This window comes from Tenebrio molitor, chromosome 1, assembly GCF_963966145.1.
Source record: "Tenebrio molitor chromosome 1, icTenMoli1.1, whole genome shotgun sequence".
Taxonomy (NCBI): domain Eukaryota; kingdom Metazoa; phylum Arthropoda; class Insecta; order Coleoptera; family Tenebrionidae; genus Tenebrio; species Tenebrio molitor.
In genome coordinates this window covers 24,161,563-24,183,537 of record NC_091046.1, presented here as the reverse complement: position 1 = coordinate 24,183,537, position 21,975 = coordinate 24,161,563, and the positions used below count along the sequence as shown (strand labels likewise).

General features: G+C 33.5%; 1 protein-coding gene across 3 annotated transcripts in view; it reads left to right on the top strand.

Moving 5' to 3' along the window:
• Nmdar2 (NMDA receptor 2) overlaps positions 1–21,975 on the top strand; it is a 268,077-nt gene that overhangs the window by 117,054 nt on the left and 129,048 nt on the right. For all 3 annotated transcript variants that reach the window (XM_069037427.1, XM_069037444.1, XM_069037436.1), the window contains exon 4: positions 21,407–21,729. In XM_069037427.1, coding sequence (XP_068893528.1) covers positions 21,407–21,729 — 323 coding nt within the window. The remainder of the gene's footprint in view (positions 1–21,406; positions 21,730–21,975) is intronic.

Below are 21,975 nucleotides of genomic sequence, written 5' to 3'. Positions count from 1 at the left end.
AATTTATTTTTTCCAAATTTTTTATTTTTTTCCTCAAAAATTTCCTTATGTAAGGTAACAAAATTTTTATACTGGCGTTTAGACAATTAAAAGGGCTATCAGAATCAAGAAAAAAAATAGGGGTTTCCATTAAAAAAAACTATCGATGACGTCATAACTCGAAATCAAATGACTGCTTGGAATTTAGTTTTGTATTAAAATATGTATTTTTATAAACTAAAATCGACCTGTCCAAAGATTTTTTTGAAAACAATTTTGTTTAATTTTTAATGAATTTATTCTATACTTTTGCCGCTCACTGTATAAAAAATATGACGCTCAAATTTCAAAAAGGCATCTTTACATGTGGAAAAAACTGTAATAAATCGACTTCTTGATTTTTGAGATGTACTCGATAATTTTGAAATTAACTGTACTATTACGATCATTAAATTTTGGACATCATTGTTCTGTCACATAAAAAAATGAGTCTAAATTATGCTTTATTAATTAATTAATTGTCACAAATGTCAAATGACAAAATATGAAGTTTTTAATTTTTATTTATTTATTTTATAATTTTTATGAATTCAAACCTCGTTCTATTCCATTTGTCTCACTTTTAAAACTTCTTGAATGTTTTGTCGGTAAATCTGACATTCACATTTTCAAAATTAATACCACAATCAAAATTGAAGTTATAAATACATAAAGGTCGTTTTAGAATGTATGCCAATACGATGACACTAGCGTCCAAAAGTTTTTGATCGCGACCGTACAACGTTTTGCGGTATATTGGGTCGTAAATCTTTTATAAAAGTTCTTGCAGCCATTGAAAACATCTAATAAATATTAGTATGGCAACGTTAGTATGTTAGCATGGCAACGCCCGGTAAAAATTTGTTTTGTTCGACACTGTCAAAATTTGAGATTTTTTTCCTATGTGTGAACGAATTTCGATAAATGTCACAACTTGTCAAAACGAAACGTCAAGCTAATTTTAAAAATTTTAAGTGATTTGGAGCCTTTAAGGGGCTCGTCGAACAAAAAAACATTGTATTCAACTCGTTCGTGTGTAAATTGGGCCTTTTTTGGCATGAGTGGGCCAGTTCAAAACCAAAGTGAAACGAGCGTTTTAAAGGCCCACTCGTTAAATAAACTACTATTACCGAGCTAGCCCGTAAAGAGACTCTTTATACGTCGAGACAGAGATAAATAAACAGATGTTTTTTTCACTACTAGTCTCAGAAGGCGTCAGTCATTATTGACTCTCGAACCGACCCCAGAAGTAGAATTTCTCTCCCAAGGTTAATAATTTTTTATTATTATCTAAGGTCAATAATGAAGAGCCGTCACTTAGCAACGAAAGATTTTCGTTGATTTCATTGGTTAACGTAGACGATTTTCATTGCAACCGTTGAAAAATGAGAACTCGGATCGTCGCATCAGACAAAATAATTTAATTAATAATTATTAGAGAGTTTTCGCGTTACGTTTTTCAGATAACCGTGTACGCTAACGCCGGTGTTGCTAGGCAATAGCGTAACCGATTCATTATTACAATAAACGATTACAGTAATTGCTCGCGAATACCGTACCGGTTATTTTAACGGAACGTAACGCGAAAACTCTCTAATATCAGAAAGGGTTAACGTATCTAGTAGTGAAAAAAATTGTATATAAACCACGGTAGAGAACATATTTTCCAAGCCGAGCTGGATTATTACCCGAGACGCGAAGCGTCGAGGGCAATAATGTAAGCGAGGCAGAATATAGCCTAAGGGAGTCCGTTTCGGCTCAGGGACGCGAGGGTCGCGGGTTCGATTCCGACCTAGGGCGGAAAAAAAAAGGCTATATTCTATCTCGTGATTCGGAAGTCACGTTAAGCCATTGGTCCCGGTCTAGTGAGTTGGTCATCATGCCCCTCATAGATTTGTAAACCAGTCCTAGACTGTGTAACAACATTTTATAATAATTTTTTTACAGACCAGACATTATTATTTTAAATAAACAACAAAAGCAAGCATATCTTTTAGATATAGCTGTTCCAAATTCACACAATATAACACAGACATATAATACAAAAATTAATAAATATTTAGAGGTCTCCGTTGCTATGAGAAATCTTTGGTGTTTAGAAAAAATTTCGATTTTACCATTTATAATTTCAGCAACAGGAATAGTACCGCAATCTCTTTTTAAAAATTTAAAAAATTTGGAATTAGAGAACACATTGGTGGTTGAAATTCAAAAAGGTATATTATTATACTCATGTCATATCGTGAGGAAATTCCTTAACATTGACACAGAACATAATACACAACAAAGTCAAAATGCGGAGGCGAGACGCCGGTAATTATGTTGATAAGCACTGCACTATTACTTGATAGTAATATCCGTAATAGTGTATGTACTCCGGCAAAATTGCCGTGCCGCCGGGTGGAGGTGGGATAGTATAATAATTAAAATTTGTGATAAGATGTTAGTGTTAGAAAAAATGTTGAAGATAACACGTGTTTTATAGTTTAAATATCTCGGTCTATTAAACTACGACCTCGATTTTTAAATCGTCTATAAAACACTAGTCATCTTAATAACTATTTACGAACTGAGTGCGAAAAGACATTTTTCGGACATGAGTGCATTATTTGAGGCACAAGCGACGGAGGAGCGAGTGCTTCATTTGCGCGAATGTGCCGAATACGTCGTCGCGCATCGAGGTTTGTACAATATTTTTGACGGTTGTAGAAAAAGTATTAAAACAATACCAGTTTGAAATCTAACTGACCAAATTAACCAGGTAAATAGAATAAATGTGTCACCGTTGAAAAAATAATTGGCCGTTTGACTTGTCGAGCGCGTGCATCGTCGGTCGCATTTCAGTAACAGAAAAAGAAAACATTGCCTGGGGCGAGTCTAATTTTCCTTGGACCAAGTAGGTATACATATTGCAAAATAAACAGAAAGCTTCTTTGATTTTCTTTCTTACAAATACTGTTTAATAAGGATGAAATCTCTAAATAAAAAAAAAACAAACTTTAAATATTGGTTTTAAAAATGAAGTAGGATAGTGTAACTTGTTTATTCTAGTGGTGGAGGGTGGAGCAATTACGTAACAACTATGTTAAGTTACATTTTCCTATGCACTGAATCACATTCTAGAATTTCAGATTTGCAATGTTAAAGACACACGTTAAAGAGAGATGAACTCATGAGAACTTTTCACATTAACACCCACTTATTTTTATTTCGATGTTAGAACATTTACATTAGACAAAAGACCATTTTAATTGTAAAATGGTCTTTTGTGTAATGTAAATTTGAAGCAGTATACGTTAACATAATATGGTACGATTAAAAATAATTCAACAGTTTTCCTTACAACTTGGTAAACGTAGTTTAGTTTGAATGATCGACTGCTTCGGCGGGAATGTTCCTAAAATGCTACATAACAGACAACAAAATTAAATCAATGAAAACAGATACGAATTTTAGTCCATACTCGACTTTAAGGATGAACTGGAGTAACATTGAAAAATGGCGAAAATTGCTCAAAATTGGTACAAGGAATTTTAAAGTTATTACCTTTTAAAGTTTAGGGATATTTTATACGCGTTCTTATGTGAAATCGATCAATGCTCGTAAATAAATTGATAAAAAAACATATTTCAAAATGGCCATTTTTTCTTAAATTTTTCACGCATAAACGTCACGAATTATCAATTGTGCATGGGAATGAATCGTGGTGCGTCAGTACGATTCCCAAGCACAATTGAATGAGTGAAACCAGTTTGAAAAATAATAATCAGTTATAATACCACGAGTAGTCAAAGATTGTCGAATATTTTTGTGGTAGTTCGAAAGCGTAATGACCATGAGTGATACCATCGGAAAAATATCGTGCTATCTTTGACTACGAGTTGTATTCAACAGACTATTCAATTCACCTGTTATTTTTCAAATATTAACCAATAAAATAGCAGATATTTATTTTCGTAGCCTAGCAACAGAAAATTCCAGCGAATATTCCACTAGTGAAAATATAACTGACTATTCCACTAGTGGTTGAGGTGAATATTTTAAAATTTAAACAAACCTTGATTATTATTTTTATTCAAGGAAATTATTACTTTCTTACGAAGTTAACTGAACAATGAAATCATGTGTAATGCAGATTTGCAAACTAGCTTTGAAAATTTGTATTTTAAACATTGATTTGGTTCATTGAATAGTCTAATGAATTTACAAAAAAAGTTGGTCAAGGATTTTCCATGTAATCGCTAATTATATGTGGAAAAACACGGTTTTTGAGGTTATGTACCTATTTTAATTTCACTAAAAACTAAAAAGTGAACAAAATGCATATAATTGACGACGGTCTGCAATATTACACTCATATCGCACGTTTTACAACAGTTACGTTAAGAACTTTAACAGAAATGCAATGAAAATTGAATTCAGTGTGCTTCTGTTTACTTTTACGTACAGTCTTAGTCAAAAGATTATAAAATCCCATGTAAGTAATTACACTGGTCTACAGTGAAAAAATATTCTGAACAATTTTAACTAATTTTTGCTTGTCTCCCATGCTGAATACGAGTTGATAAGTAAAAGTCATTTATTACTTTAAGTTTTATTTATTTTATTTTTGGTATTGAAGTGTTTTCAAAATTATTTCATTTGACGTGTCATTTATTCAAATCGGATAAAAAATAAGCAAGATACAGCATCAAAGGTTTTTCGTCAGTCACCCTGTATAACCCTAAACTGAAAACAACCTAACCTAACACAAAAAGTGTCAATTTCCTTTAGGGAATGTAGTTATCACCGAGGTACTGCCAACAAAATCACTAGATGGTCATAGCCAACTGGGTCCCAAAAAGATCGTGAATGCCTTATACACTCATATCGGTTTCGCTATTTTTCCGGCAGTGCACTTGTGGAGGCAATATTTGGGGCTTCTTTAATTTCGTCTACCTCAATATTTCACGATGTCAAACACTTTTCATGTCATTCAATAATTTTGTTTACAATTGTCTACGTAACATGGCAAAACAGCCTACACGATTCTCACGAAATGAGGTTGAAATCAAAATTAATTGCGATGACAGGTAACAAACCAAAACGATTTCTTAATAAATTTGGGTAAATTTCGAGGTGGCAGTGGGAAAAAATATAATAAGATAACACGGAATATCGGTAGGCAACAAGCCGCGGCTACGCCTTGGCTTGTACATGCCTACCTCGAATGTTATTAAGTCTTTACATTCCTTGTTACTTAAATAGCTATTTTTCAAATATTGATTCCTCGTAATAAACGTTTCATTCCGCAACTTCTTGCTGAGATTGTTACTCCAGTTCATCCTTAAATCATATTCATAAGTGACAGGCAGTTTACCACAGATTATTGCCAAGTAACGAAACGCTTTTGTAATCTTGAAACTATCTGCATATCGTTTGTAGTGATGAGATATTTTATTTTTATTAAAAATTCCTTGTAGGTAAATGTATATCTTAATTTAATCAGAATTTATAATTTAACAATGCTAATACTCGTTTGTATTAGAAAATATTAACTTTTATTAAATTACATAACTTATTATACCGGGTGATTCAGTTTGGTATTCGCGGCCCTACATATTTTTTGTTTTAAGAAAAATGTATAGCAAACCATATATTTATATTTGTAAATCGCTTGTGAAACTACAATAGATGATGTTGTCAAATCTTCTCTACGATGATATTTATGTCAAATTTAAAACAGTCAACTTTTTTTTTTAATGGTACACTATACATTTCTTAGCCTATTCTTGTAAAGCTTTTTTTTTCTACATTTGAATGTGTAAAAAAAGTTGACACTTACATCAGAAAAAAATCGAGAAAAATAATAAAATATGATTTAATTTATTGGAAAGCGTTATTTTCTAAAAAGAGCTAGTAAGCCAAACATTTGTAAATTCGCATTATGTTGGTTCCCTGCATGTCACTATTTACAAGACAACCACGTAGCCAAAAAATAAAATGATTTGACCTTGTTTGTTTTAAGCCTCGGGTGCGCCTCGGCCAGAAAACTGAGACTCGGACGAAATACCAAATCCATACTGAATTTACTATCCTAAATTCGCGTTATGTTGGTTCCCTGCATCTCACTATTTTAAGAATTACATAGCCAAAAAATAAAATTATTTGACAGTGAAATACCCGATCCATCCTGAATTTACTTTATTCGAATAAATTCGAAATTCGAATTTACACTTATTCGAATTTTACATAGTCACCTATTCAAATATTCGAATAATTCGAATACGATTCCCAAGACTCATCATGTCATTCATGCACTATCAAAATTCAACTACATATTTTCATCATGTATGCATTCAAAACAGTATAGTCAGGAAGAAGTTAGGTTTCGAAGCCAGATGTTATATCATAGTTATTTTTTTAAATGTAGGTTATAGGGGCGCGAATACCAATCTGAATCACCCGGTATATAAATAAAGCTACGATGTTTTTTAACAGATTTGCAAGAAAGTTGGGTAAACTTAGATTAGACTAATTTGAATTAATTCAATATTCAATTACTCGTACTTTGTTCGAGACTTTTAATATTCTTTTAATTTTCTAGGTAGATAAGTATTGGCGAAGCTAAACGTAATTTTCTTTTAACAAAATAACGTTAATTAAAATCAATATAATAAATTAAGTAAATTTTTGTTAAATTTAATGTGGGTATGTACTATGCCGGCCAAAAAATTTTGGCCGTCATGCAGGCCTATTCTGTAAGACACTTGGTTAAAAGTTGGTTAAAAGTTAAACGTTAAAACAACGGTTAAAATATTTTAACCCATTGCGCTATTCTCTAAGCCAAAATTTTAACCAAAAGTTGTTAAAATTTAACTCAAATTGCTAATTTTTAGCGGGTGGTCATACCCAGCCGTTAAAAATTAACTTACGTCAAAGCGGTCCCAAATTATAATGGCATTCGCAATGAATATTCTTTTGGTGCATGAACTGGAATGAAGGCGACAAATGTACTCGTAAGTAAATTTTTCGACAAATCAAATCTGTCAATTCCATAAATTTTTCTCAATTCTTAAGGGTAATTTTGCCACCGGCGGTAAAAGGAATCATCCTGTACAGCTTTCTCATTGTAGCTTGAGCTGTAAGAACCGGATGCGCAGTGGTCTTACTTCACTAATTTTGTCGCATTTCTTTGCCGCTTCCAGGACCTCTTTATCTGACCTTTTTATTCAACTCTGCGCATTCCTCACAGCTCAAGCTACAATGGGCAAGCTGTAACATATTTGAGTTGATACCTAAAGTGCATCTATCTATATTTAAAACGACCTTTTGATTGCTTGAGTGGTTTATTGCCGCTTAACGAGGGTTGTCGTACAAGTGGTCCAATTACCAATTACTTTCGTTTATACAGTGAGGGGCAAAAGTAATGCAACAATTCGATAAATCATAAACTGTTGAGTTTTGAAAAAAGAACAAAAACCGGTCGATTTTTAATTTCAATTTCACGTTTTTGAGTAGTCTGTGCCCATACCAATGTAGTCTGCAACTATTAGTTGAGGTTAGGTATAATTTTGCAAATAATTATGACTGTTGTTCCTCCAGCTGACAGTGATTTGCGACGTTGCCATATGTATTTGTACGCTTCCGTGCCTGACTTCATTCTTCAAAATAACCTAGCCGCTAAAATAATGCTTTTTAATCTACCCGTTAATAATTTGTCTTACAGAATAGAATTTTAGTTATTTGTAGATAACCGGTTGTTAAAAATTAATTTATTAGCGGATGGTTAAAATTAACAGACGAGTTACAGTCTGTCAATTCAATAAAAAAAAATTGTAATCCGTACTTTATTGTCATCATGATTACCGTCTTGATTATGAACGTTATTTTTTGGGTGGTAAATTTCAAAACTCAAAATTATTTTGTCATTTCTACTACACAGAACGTTTACCTCAGGTTATCTATGTACGATTGCTCTAATTTTGTTTATTCATGTCGGATTTTTGGAATATCTGAGCTTCAAACAGTTTAAATTGATTGTCAAAATGATAAGAATCGAAAATGGGGTTACGATTCCTAAAGGTTTATTTACACTTTACTTGAATGTGAAGAGAGTGACGGCCAAAATTTTTTGGCCGCCATAGTACATGTAGCAACTTATGGCATTGACATCTACATCCCACCTTGGACACCCCCTCTACGTCATCACCGCACTTTTCACCTAAAAAATGACAGCAACCAAAATTGACAGTTCAAATGAAAGCGGCAAAAATTTCATAACATGGGCATGGCCTGCTTCGACTACAATTATTTAGAATAACCCTGTATATAGTGCGTCTATCGATATTTTAAAATGACTTTTTAAACACTAGTTAACATTTCGGGTCGTTTACAATAGTCTCATTACTAGGGTATTATTTACCTACCCTCTAACAAAAATTCTCCAACGTTCAAGTCTCAATCAAAAGGTCGTTTTAAAATATCCATAGACTCACTATACTTTAAAATGAACGTCAAAATAACTAACTTTCATAATTTTATTTAAATCAAGAAAGAATAGAATTATTAGAAAACTTTACAGCTTTACAGCTTTTGCTGCAATTTCACTTACTTTGCTCATTATTACAACCGGAAATACGATTTCACCTCGTATTTCAAACACAAACGCTATTTGTTTTCAAATAAATAACTAATAAACAACTTCGTAACCGCCGCAACAAAAACGGAACATTATCGTAATTTTTAGAATCTATTAATTTTGTATCTAAAAAAAATTTAACTTCACAATCAAACATATTTGTATGTGATTCGTACATAATTAGGCTTTGTGAACTCGCCCTATTTATTGGCCTCGCTCGCAAGCTCGCTCTGCGATAAACTGTAGGGCTCATCCACAAAGACCTATATTATGTAGGTACTCATTACATAAATAGCTATTTTGTGTACAAATATAACAAGCGTATTTTTTTATTGAGGCATTTATATTTTTAAGGAAGAGAAACGATTTCTATATATCATGCCAGAAGAAAACTAATAAAACTTAACTTCGTGAATCTGCGCTAATGTCACTTTTCTGTTAGAGCTGCGATCTATTGCATCTATTTACATATTCTAATTTTAATCAAAACATGCTTTTTATTTTCTATGTGCAAGTTTTTTGGAGAGTTAACATTGAGGTTGAACATTAGTTGCATTTATACATCGCATGTGTAAAGTATGAGTAGACTCCAGCCGTTTAGTGAAGAGACATTAGGTGGGGATGCACAACAACGCTATTTCGTTCGACCGTTCTGTGGTTCGACCAGTAGCCTATTCCACAATTGTATTAGTCTAATAAATATCAGCGCTTATACAAATATTATTTGTTAATATTATTACTTTGTGTTCCACAATTAAATTAGTTTATGTAAATAATTATAAGAACTAATACTAATATTTAGAGTAAAATTTTAATCAAATCATTAACTTACGTTTCACAAAATCTATGAGATAATAATTATTAGCAAATAAAATGAGAACATTTTCATAAGTGTCATTACAGCAATCGATTTTGGTTAAATAGGTGTTTTGCAAAAAGTTTTTACATAATGTATGACTTTTCATCATCATCCGATGAAGATAATGACAATGAAATACCTCGGCGAAGAAGAAAAATGTATCGTCCGAGAATTAATTGGGAATTTGGTTCTCAATTCGAATATAAAGAAAGATTCCGGATGTCTTCCCAGAAGTTGGAAGCACTTCTTGCTGACTTAGGGCCGCATTTGAACCATCCAACAAACAAAAGTGGGGCGCTATCAGCCAAGCAGCAGTTGTGTATAGCTTTACACTGGCTAGGAAGTGGAAGCGCCTATCATGTAATTAGTGATGCTCATGGTGTGTCAAAAGCTGTTGTGTGTCGAAGTATCCACAGTGTAGTAGAAACTGTTGTAAATGTTAAGTTTCCACAGATTGTTAATTTCCCTAATAACTTACAAGAAACAGCAATGGGATTTTTTCAAATTAGAGGTATTCCTCAAATAATTGGCATTGTAGATGGAACTCTTATTAATATTGATGCACCAACTGAACATGAAGAAGCTTTCATTGACAGACATGGCAACCACTCCCTAAACTGCATGGTGGTATGTGGGCCAAATATGATGTTTTATTACGTAAATTCAGAATGGCCGGGAAGCGTTCATCACTCAAGGATTCTGAGGAATAGCAACTTATTTAGAAGAATGTCAGCTGGTTGGCGACCTATTCCGGGTTCAATTATATTAGCAGACTCGGCGTATCCACTGCTTAACTGGCTAATTCCTCCTTCTCACATCAATGTCCAAGATGAACCAGTCTTAAGGTTTAATAGGGCTCATAAAGCAACTAGAAGAATCGTCGAAAATTCAATTGGAATCCTTAAAGAAAAATTTCCCGTTTTAAATTATATGAGAGTTAATCCAAGATTTGCTTCTAACATATTTAAAGCCTGCACAGCATTGTGTAATATTTCACGACAAAATGAGGAAATGGAAAATGAAGTGTATCAGGTCGATACCGAAAATGAAGATAATAACAATAGAGAAGAAAACATTGATCCTCGTGGTGTACAACGATTACAACAGCTTATTGCCCTTTTTAATTAGTTTCTTTAAAATAATACAATTTTCAAATTTATTTTTATTTATTATTTAAATGTTGAGTGTGAGAAGAATGAGGTATATTCAGAGATTTCTCAAGCTGGAAGATTTCAAGCTGCAGCTTGTAGTTATGCAACTCTATATTCTTTATTTGAACTTCCAATTTTCTTTTTTTTAAGTAAACCTCTGTTGTAGTTTGGTCGACTTTTGATTTCTTTGTTGTCACTCTGGTTTCCATTAAATTTAATGGGATGACAGTAACATTTTCATTACTTTTTGTCTGTAATTCAGTGCCATTATAATCATAATTAGTTTCACCATCTTCATAATCATTTTCTACTTCCATTATGACAGGAGTTTCATCAGTTATATTAATTCTAGCTGCTGGCGTCACAGCCCATGTTTCGCCTGTATTTAAGCTTTTAATTACTGGCGAATCCTTTCCAATAATATCTAAAACAATGTTATCAATTTCGTTTAGTTTTGCATTCGGGCCTCCGCCAGTTCCAGTCTTTTTCGCAGCATCGACTTTCTTCTACAAACAGATGTAACTACTACATACTTTGGGAAAAATTACACTTACCATGGTAGTTTGCCTAATATTAGGCCAAAAAGCATCTCTTATGTACTGCCATTCTTTTTTGTGGTATCCCAAACTAAGTGCAAATTTATGCACCCTGCACTTTTTTTCTCCTTTGTTAAAGTATCGTCAAATTTGCCGAATAAAATTTTCTTTCGTTCTAACATATACTTTAAAACAGCTTTCTTGCTCTCTTTAACAAACATTTTTCAAAATACATACACCGTAACAATGAATTATCGTGCTACCTTCAATAATGAAGTAGGTTATTATTTGAAATGTCAAAATTTTGGTTGCAAAGCCGCCTCAACTAATAAAATAATAATATGAAGCTAATAAATTATTAGTAATATTATTAGTCTCTAGTGTTTTATTATGAAACATAAATTATTAGTGCTAATACATATTAGAAGTAATGAATTAATAAATATTAGCATAATACTAATATTATTGTGGAATAGGGGCCTGTCCATTTATTAGTAAATAAGAGTGGTTGCTATTGGTTGGATATTTGGACCGCGCAAGTTGCCCCCACCAAATGTCTCTTCACAAAACGATTGGAGTCTAAGGCGTAAAATTCCTTAAATTTATGTTGTTGATTTCTGTCAAACATACGAGGACAGGTCAATTTGAATATTTAAATGGTCCTCTTTAGGCGTAAATTACAATTTTAGATCTCACCCAGTGCCGACGCAAGCGGATAGTAACTCACAAATTTTAAATGGCAAAAGGAGCCAAGAATGATATGTTTTGAAATGTGTTTTTATCCTCAATCAGTCGATTCAAAACAAAACAACAATATGAATAAAATATATGTATATTCTTGGTTTGTAAAAATGTATACATCTGTAATTTAGGTGTTTAAAGAAAAAAAGTCCCATCTCAAACGATAATCGAGAAAAGACATCCTAAACTTGACCAGTCAGAGTTGAGCACCATCAAGGTAGGATGACCACAAATTTGCGTGGCGGGGGTTTAGAAGTCAAAATTCCAAGTAAACTTGGACGAGGACCAGCTTCTGGATTGGTGAAATTGAAAACTGTATAACTGGGTTATGTGAGATACAGGAAAATTTCTTTTAGTCATCCTGGAGTCTCTTTTGCTGTAGGCACATACCTGTTTTCTATGGGGAGGCAGTTCTGTGACAAACTGTATACATATGTGTTGAAGTCGTTTGTTGAAGAAACTTTTTTTTTCTTAAAAGAAAGTCATATCAGTTATTCATTTCTTACAGGGCTAGTCACATATGTATAGTGTAGGTAGGTACCTATACTTCTTTTAACGGATCAGAATAAATAAAAAAATGTAAAATACTGGAAAACCAAACAAAACAATATTTTATTGAACAATAATAAATTCTATTCATATGCTTTGTCCAAACAGAACGCTTACATGGGTTTTTCGGGGTAGATTTGAAAATTATACCATCTTCGGTTGTATTTCTACATCCTTCTACACTGCAGCCTGTCACTGTTGTTATTTGACGAACGGCAATGAATGTCACAATGACGGATATTTTAATAAAATAAACAACTAGGCTGTGGTAAAAGTGATCCACCAATCAAATTGGATCACGCTGTTTGCCCTACTCTTAGCAAACTTTTATACCCGATATAACCTGCCAGAAGAAATCCAGTAATAGGTGACGATGAGTAGAACTCATACACAAAAAAAATTTCTAATAAAAGTCTTCGTTTTCGAGATAAAAATAATTGAAAATTTGGTCAAAATTTGCTGTACGCTAATGAGTTAATCGGTTTTGAAAAGGTAATTCTGGTTACTTGGCTGCAATTTCTTTAGCAACGGTACCTGTAACACCTATGACATTTGACAAGTTTAATTTTAAATTTGCGAATCCTTCAAAAAGTTATGATTATGAAATTCACAAAACTAGAATATGCCGATTTGCATTTACTCTATGGCGAAACACGTGGTAATTCAAGACCGGCAAGGCGACCATACGGCGAGCGTTTTCCTGAAGGAGTCCTTCCGTCCCGTTGTACTTTTGTGGAGCTACATCTGCATTTATGTGAGGTTGATTCCAATACGATGGCGCCCCCGATCCTCCATTTAACCCCTCTGGATTTCAATTTTTGGGGCCACACGAAAGATTTGGTATACGAAGTTGAAATAAATACAAAAGGCCAACTCCAGAAACACGTAACAGACGCCGCGAACCAGATTCGTAAAAACCCAGAAATGATGAATTCTGTTTATGAAAATTGGTACCGGCGTACTCAAATGTACTTAAATGCCACCGGAAGGCACACAACATTTATTATAAAATAATTTTTCTAGTCTAGTTTACCTTTCATTAATTTGAAACTTCAGTTACCAACTATTAGAAGAATTCCAAAAGCTTGCAGACATTTAGCTGCAGATAAATTAAGTTCCATTATTAATAATTGTCTTTCGACCAAATCATTATCAATTATCATCCTTTGAGAATCTTTTGCTTTTTTCGTATAGAGCTTTCAATGTAGCAGAGAAATCTGATAAGTCGTTGAATAAGCATATAAAAGAAAATCTTTCTAATTTTGAAGTACCTCAAATACGAACTGGTTCTAAGAAACGTACAAATTTATCATTAGCTAAGAAAGTAGAAGCAAAAGTAGCCGATTTTGATATCAGAGGAGCTGTTAAATTATTGTCCTCGGATGACTCATTAGCTTCATTCAACGAAGATGTTGCTGAAGCACTTAAAAAAAAACATCCTTCACCATCTCGCGAACTTTTTTTCCCAGACCCTTTCAAACCAGGAGACATTAGTTTAATAGTCAATGAGCAAAACGTTCGAGAAGCTATCAATTCATTTCCTGCCGGTTCTTCACCAGGTTTAGATGGCATGAGACCACCATACTTGAAAGATATCATATCTTTGTCAGCGGGTGAAGCAGGTCAGAAGGCACTAAGAGCTTTAACCAAACTGTGCAATTTTTTATTATCTGGGCAACTTCCTTCAGAAATCTGCCATTTATTGTATGGTGCGTCTTTATGTGCCCTTAACAAAAAAGATGGAGGAATTAGACCGATCGCTATCGGAAACTGTTTGCGAAGATTGACCTCAAAGCTAGCCTGTTTTCAAAGTCGAAATATTGTAAATTCGTATTTATCTCCACACCAACTTGGAGTTGCAACTAAACTAGGATGCGAAGCAGCAATTCATACCACACGAACCTTTGTTAATAACGATCAAAACCGTGGCAAAGTTCTTCTTAAATTAGATTTCAAAAATGCCTTTAACTCAGTCGAACGGGATTGTATTCTGAAAGAAGTCCAATGTCATACCCCACTTCTGTACCCTTATCTTTATCAATGCTATAGAAATCCTTCAACTTTATTTTTCGGTAATCATTTAATTTCTTCTTCTGTTGGAGCTCAGCAAGGAGATCCCTGCGGTCCCATCATTTTTAGTCTTGCCATTCAACCAATTATTTTATCTTTGGATTCTCAAATGAATATATGGTATTTAGATGATGGAACCTTAGCTGATTACCCAGAAGTAGTTTTATCCGACTTTAAGAAAGTTATAAATTTATCTCAGGAAATTGGCCTTGAATTAAACTTTAACAAATGCGAGATCTTTTGCTGTTCTGGAGACACAGATTTAAAAGTCATAAAGGAATTTCAAAATTTAGCACCAGGCATTAAAATCTGTGACCGAGAAAGTTTATCTCTTTTAGGCTCTCCAATCTTTGACCAAGGTTTTAAAAACACCGACGAAAAAACTATAATTACAGTTGAAAATCTTTTAAACAAAGCTGAACTCCTTAACAGACACGTGGCTTATACTTTAATCAAAAACTGTCTTTTCATACCAAAATTTAATTTTTTATTAAGAACAACTCCATTTTGGAAATTTTCTAATTATGTTAATTCAATTGATTCTTCTTTAAAGTATTGTTTAGAGAGAATACTTAATTTACGTTTAACTGATTTACAATGGCGTCAGTCCACTTTACCGATTAGATTTGGTGGTCTGGGAATTCGTCGCCTTTCCGATATTTGCCTCCCTGCTTTCCTATCTTCAATTAATGGGGTTAAAAAGCTTGTTTCTTTATTACTAAACTCAAAGGATAATGAGCTTAATATTCACCATTATGATGAAGCTTTAGCAGTCTGGGGTGTAGCAAATGAGAACGAAATACCAACAATCCCACAATTTCAGAAGAATTGGGATAATATTAATATCAAAGGAATAATTGCCAATGACTTAATCTTTAATTCACCTAGAGACTTGGCTCGTTTTAAGGCTTTGCAATGCAGAGAATCAGGATCTTGGTTACATGCAATACCTTCTCCTAATATTGGTACTCTTTTAGATAACACTTCCTTTCAAGTTTGTATTGGTTTAAGATTGGGTTGTAATCTTTGTACACCTCATATTTGCAAGTGCAATGCGAAAGTTGACGAAATTGGCACCCACGGTCTAAGTTGTTTCAAAAGCAGTGGTAGATTTTCAAGACACACTGAAATTAATTCCATTATCAATCGGTCTTTAACTTCAATTCATGTGAATTCAATTTTAGAACCAAACGGACTGTCTCGGGATGACGGAAAACGCCCAGATGGGATGACTTTAGTACCGTGGATTAAAGGTCAACCTTTGGTTTGGGACGTTACTGTTGTAGATACACTTGCAGACAGTTACGTATTGAAATCATCTGAAGTCTCAGGTTTTGCCGCTGAAATGGCTTGCAAACGCAAACATAGCAAATATAGTTCAATCATTTCGTCAAACTACGTGTTTAAAGGTTTAGCATTTGAAACCTTAGGCCCTTGGTGCAAAGAAGCCATCGATTTCATTAATGTCATCGGAAACCGACTTATCGCGGAATCAGGCGATTCAAAATCAAAGAAATTCCTTTTCGAGAGGATTTCCCTTGCCATTCAACGTGGAAACGCTGCAAGCATTCGGGGCACTTTTCCAGATTCCGCAATATTATCGGAAATTTTTGTATTATAAAACAAAAATGTTTATGTAATTATGTTATTAATATATGTAAAGTGTAAATAAATTTATTCGATATATTATTTTGGCTATTTAACCACAATTAAGATTATACTCTTATTACACAGTTCTTCCACAGTTTTGCACACATTATTTCTACATTCATTTACACATTGACGAACACCACTTTATTTATTACTCATCTCAGTCTACAAAATCACCTTTTGTACCTAAATAAGCTGGTGAATTAACGCACACAGTGTACAGCGTTTTCAATAAATGTCATTAATTTGATTTAGGGCCGGTTGCACCAACGTAAATTAAATTTAACTATAGATTAAAATATTCGAAAACATTGTTATAACAACAAACATTTTAACCTACAGTTAACTTTAACTGGCGTTGGTGCAATCGGCCCTAGTTTGTCAGATTTAAGATTTGTTATAAACGATTCAGGTACCTACGAGTATGTTGCTTAGATACTGTCATCCTTACAAACACCAACAATTAATTCTTAAGTAGGTACGTATTTGTGTGGTCAGCAGCGTCGAATAGGTGTGGATAGGGGTTAATTTATCCCCATTATTTTGGACCTAAGGAAAACGGGTTTTTTGGTCTTGTTAGATCTTTTTAATAACCCAGAATTTTTTTGGCAGGTTATATCGGGACCACCTGTATAGGTATAGGTATTTTCATATTTGATGGCGGAAACAAAAGACTGAGAAATGTCACAAAATTGTATTGTCAGTGTCAAATTTCTCATAAACGCCGTAAAAAGGAAAGTTTAGGTAAATTTAAATTTTCGGTAAATATGTAGATTGAAAAAATAAAAACCCGTTCTTTAATGTTTGTCAGTGGTTCAAAAGAAAAAGTTATTCTCATATAATCAAACGTATTACAAATAATTTCTCTAGTTTGACCATGAATAACTTTCTTATAGCCAATCTGCTGCATTTCTGTCGAAATCACGAACGTCTTTGAGAAATTTGACACGGACAATACAATTTTGTGACATTTCTCAGTCTTTTGTTTCCGCCATCAAATATGAAAACATCTACAGAGTGATCGACAAGGACTGAAGCTGTTGGCAACAATGACAACATGATGAAAATTTCAGTGAAGTTGGTAGCATTACATTTTCAGTTGTCAATTTTGACGGGCAAATTTAAACTTCAAAATCAAGTGTCATTTTTGTATCAATTTATTAATGAAAATGGTTTTTACACTAGAGCAAGACATTTTTATTGGTATGGCGTACTTTCGGACTGGAAATTTTGATGCTGCTAACGGTTGGCAGTATTCCACGGAGCACGGACGATACATTGCACCAATTTCAACAAATGTTCCCCGAGCCAGTTGGTACTTTGGGCGGCGCGGTAGCTTAGTCGCGTTTAGGCAGCATTGCACGAGATTGGTGCAACGTTACCTACAAACAGGTGATGTGAAAAAAGCAAAACCTACTGGCAGAAGATGTAGTTGAGAATGTTCGAGGTAGAATGGAACAAAACCCTCGAAAGTCAGTGCGAAAACTTTCACTCCAAAGAGGCGTGATTCTTATGTAAAACACACGCATCCAAAGTTCTTTGTTGGGCACGTTTAATGCAGGGCCTAATAATCCTTACCATTAAAAATCCGTCATTCCTTTTCCTTACTTTACAGGCTTGTCATATGGAAGTTGCCTAACCATTTAAAGAAGAAATTAAAGTTCCAACCTTACAAATTTTCCCGGATCTAATCCCTGCATCCCGCAGACTTTCAGCTCGAAAATAATAACGCATAAAACATGTTTCTGTTTCTCAGGAGGGGCATGCGGGCACGGCCTGTCGCTTTTATGAATATCGAAACAGTGGGCCATTATTAAGTACCGCTAATTACATTTTATACTGTTTTTGGTCGTTTTGTACGTATCGTGTTTTAAAACTAGCAACTCGTAACATAACCTAAATTTTTTGACATTCACAACTTGCAGCGGGTGCCAACACTGACGCACAAAAAAATTTCATACTTTGGGAATATTTTGCTGTCATGTGCTGCCAACATCTTCAGTCCTTGTTGATCACGCTGTATAACATACTATACACATATAGTCTGTCTCAATTCTAAATTTCCACCAACACTGCATTCTACGTTAGAAATACAACCGGCAACACTGTTTGGTGGAAAATGCGTCAGGTTGTATTTGTCAGGTTATCATTTTACAACTCAAGATTTTAGAATAACGGAAAAGAACGAAAACCTTGTTTAATGCAGGAGGTAAGTTTGTAGAAAATAAAATCCTAAAAGCAAAATAAACTTATGAACTTCAACAATCTCACCTCCACCCGGCGGCACGGCAATTTTGCCGGAGTACATACACTATTACGGATATTACTATCAAGTAATAGTGCAGTGCTTATCAACATAATTACCGGCGTCTCGCCTCCGCATTATGACTTTGTTGTGTATTATGTTCTGTGTCAATGTTAAGGAACTTCCTCACGATGTGACATGAGTATATTAATATATCTTTTTGAATTTCAACTACCAATGTGTTATCTAAATCCCGAATTTTTAAATTTTTAAAAAGAGATTGCGGTACTATTCCCGTTGCTGAAATTACAAGTGGTAAAATCGAAATTTTTTCTAAACACCAAAGATTTCTCATAGCAACGGACAGCTCTAAATATTTATTAATTTTTGTGTTATATGTCTGTGTTATATTATGTGAATTTGGAACAGCTATATCTAAAAGATATGAACTAATATTAATGTTTTCGAATCATAAAATAATTGTATTGCCAACTTTGGTTATAACAATCCCCAATTTTTTATTTTGCCCACATAATTCAACAGACTACAGGCTGTTTGATGAAAAACGCCTCAACCCATAACTTTTTTATTTATTACCCGATTTCAATGAGCAAAAAAATCAAAGATATGGTTTTTCAAGCGCTAAGAGACAGCCGTAAAATGTTTTTTTTGGCGTTATCTTCAATAGCTAACGATAGTCAACTTTTTTTTTAATGGACACATGTAGTTTTTTAGGCTTGGTCTGGTAAGGTTTTTTTTTCTGAATCTAATGATCTATTGAAAGTTATCATTTGCTTCATAGCTAACTAATAAAAAAATAAATAATAAACATTTTTTTTTTTTGGTTCAGCTTGTTATAAAATGTTTAAGAGTGCTGTGGTAAACAATCGGAATACAAAGTACGATAAATGTCATCTAAACGTCAGCTTAGAAATTTTCATCTGCTTTTTTAAACTTTTTTTATTTAAATATAAAATAACATTGGGTGATATTAATAAAAATAAGCAAATGCTTCCGAGCATTTGCTACTTAGCATTAGCATTTGCTTTAAAGTAAAAGCTTTTGCTTCTAGCAATTGCTTGTTTTGGTATTAATAAAGAAATCCTCTTAACGAAAGCATATGCTAGTGACCTGACAAGTAAGTGCTTGCCGTTCAACGCAGGGCGCCAGGAAAATGTGGTGCCTTGTCTATAAATTTTCCCGTGACAAATTTTACAACATTCGATACAATTGGTTGACTTACTTCCATGAGTTCAGCTACCCTAACCTGAAATCTTATAAATAGTTTAACACTATTTATTACTCTATGAATAATTTTATTTTTTTATACCTGGATCAGCCACATATCGCAACAATATTTTTATTTTCATCACCGAAGATAAAGCACCACCACGCGTTTCTTCATCGGTATTCCCAAGAAAATCAGCAATCCACTGAACACTTTCATTTCGGAAATAAAACAATTTTACATCATCTTCTCTTGTAATGGTATTGTCTTTCCTTTCTTTGTAAAATTTACGGTTTCTTGGGACTTGGAACATACTCTTATGGTGCTTTAACAGCCGATTTATAACTACATACTAGTACGACACGAAGGAGAATGCCATTTATCCTAGCAATTGCTTACTATTTCAAGTAAATGCTAAACTTTATTAATATTAAAAGAAGCAAATCCTTATATCGTCAAGCACATGCTTTCTAAAACCAGCAAAAGCATTTGCTAGTCAGGTTTCACTAGCATTTACTACACTTTTATTAATATCACTTAAAGCAATTGCTTATAAAATAGCTAGCAAAAGCATTTGCTACCTTTTATTAATACTGCCCATTTACTTCATTTTGTGCTGTTATAGGCAACAAAATGTTATTTTCAAAAAATAGTCTGAACATTACTTTAATAACGATAGATTCATTATTTATATTATAACAAGGTTCTTTACTTCAATAAAAATTAAATGAAATGTTCAAAATGGCTTCCATAGGCACCCAAACAATTACATATCAAAATTACAAATTTCAGGTGAAATTTTAGCCTACTGAAAATTTAAAATTGAAGCAAACGGAATTCGAAAAACGTCTTTTTGCTAGCTTATTCTTTGTTTCCGGTTATTAAATTGAAATCGTTTCAATACATTATTATATCCCACAACTTCACTACAAACTGGGTTGAATATTTTTATGAGGACAAAAGTTAACACGAGGTTGAAAAATTAGCATGTAAAACCTATGACCAGTCTTAAAAAAAAAACTCACTGTACAAGAATGTTCTGAAATTAACAATTATATATTATTACTTGACACCGGATTGTAAAAGTGTAAGGTTAGTTCAACAGTGTATAGTTTGTCCAGCGAGAGATTGGTTGACGTAAAAGTCACTAAACATTACGTACAGAAAGGAGTAGCTAGCGCACGTAAAATTTGAAATATATCTTTCAAGCAGTAACATTTTTGCCTGAAATTATGCTCTAATTAATGTATTCTAGTGCATTTTGTAGTGTTGGGTTAATTTAATACAATTTAAAATCTCCCAATCTCTCGCTGGACGAAGTTTAACAGTGAGAAGTTATTGTGGATTATTAAATGTTATTTATTAACTATTATTAAATGTATGTAATATCGTTAGAAGCCGTTAGTTTTTCTCATTTTTATTGTTTATAAATTACATGTGCACATGTAAAGCTCTACCGTACTGACCTCTACAAACATCCCAAATTTTGTTAATATTAGCTTTGTACAACCCATTTAAAATATGGAATATTTATTTATGTATTCATTCCATAGGTAACTCAAGTTAATATTACATTAAAAAGTCTTTATTTTCTTTCTGTTATATTGGACATTCTTCAAACAAACACTCTGTGATCCTTTCTGGAGGAATTGAAAATAACCTTTGCTCAATTTTTATCGGTGGGAAAACGTAGTAAAATATTTCCCTTTAGAATGAAATTTTGTTTTTATTTTTTTCAGGAGTACATTTTGATACATCAAGCGCTAGTCTGGTAAACGAGATAACAACTGCAATCAAGGTGTATGCTTATGGAGTGGAAGATTTTACAAATGATCCAGCGAATGCAGGACGTTCCCTCAACACGCAACTCTCCTGCGAAGGCATCGGTGCTGCCCGATGGAATACGGGAGATCGGTTTTTTCGAGTCTTGCGTAATGTTAGTGTGGAAGCTGATGCGGGTAAACCCAATTTGGAATTCACTCAAGACGGAGTTCTTCGAGCGGCTGAATTAAAAATAATGAATCTTAGACCTGGCGTTAGCAAGCAGCTTGTCTGGGAAGAGGTATGTTATACAATTTCAGAGGTAGAACGAAAAATACTTTTCACTAATTCGATATTCGAATTCGTATATAAACTAGATTTCGAACAGCCTGAATAGTTGTTTTGAATTGATTGTTGATAAAATAAAACTAAACACATTAATTTAACAATAAAACTTTGTATTTTAATTATTATTTATTTAAAGTATGTAACGGGTGTTTTTTTAAATTTGGCGTCGAAGTAGGCGTTGAACTGTCGATTGTGAACT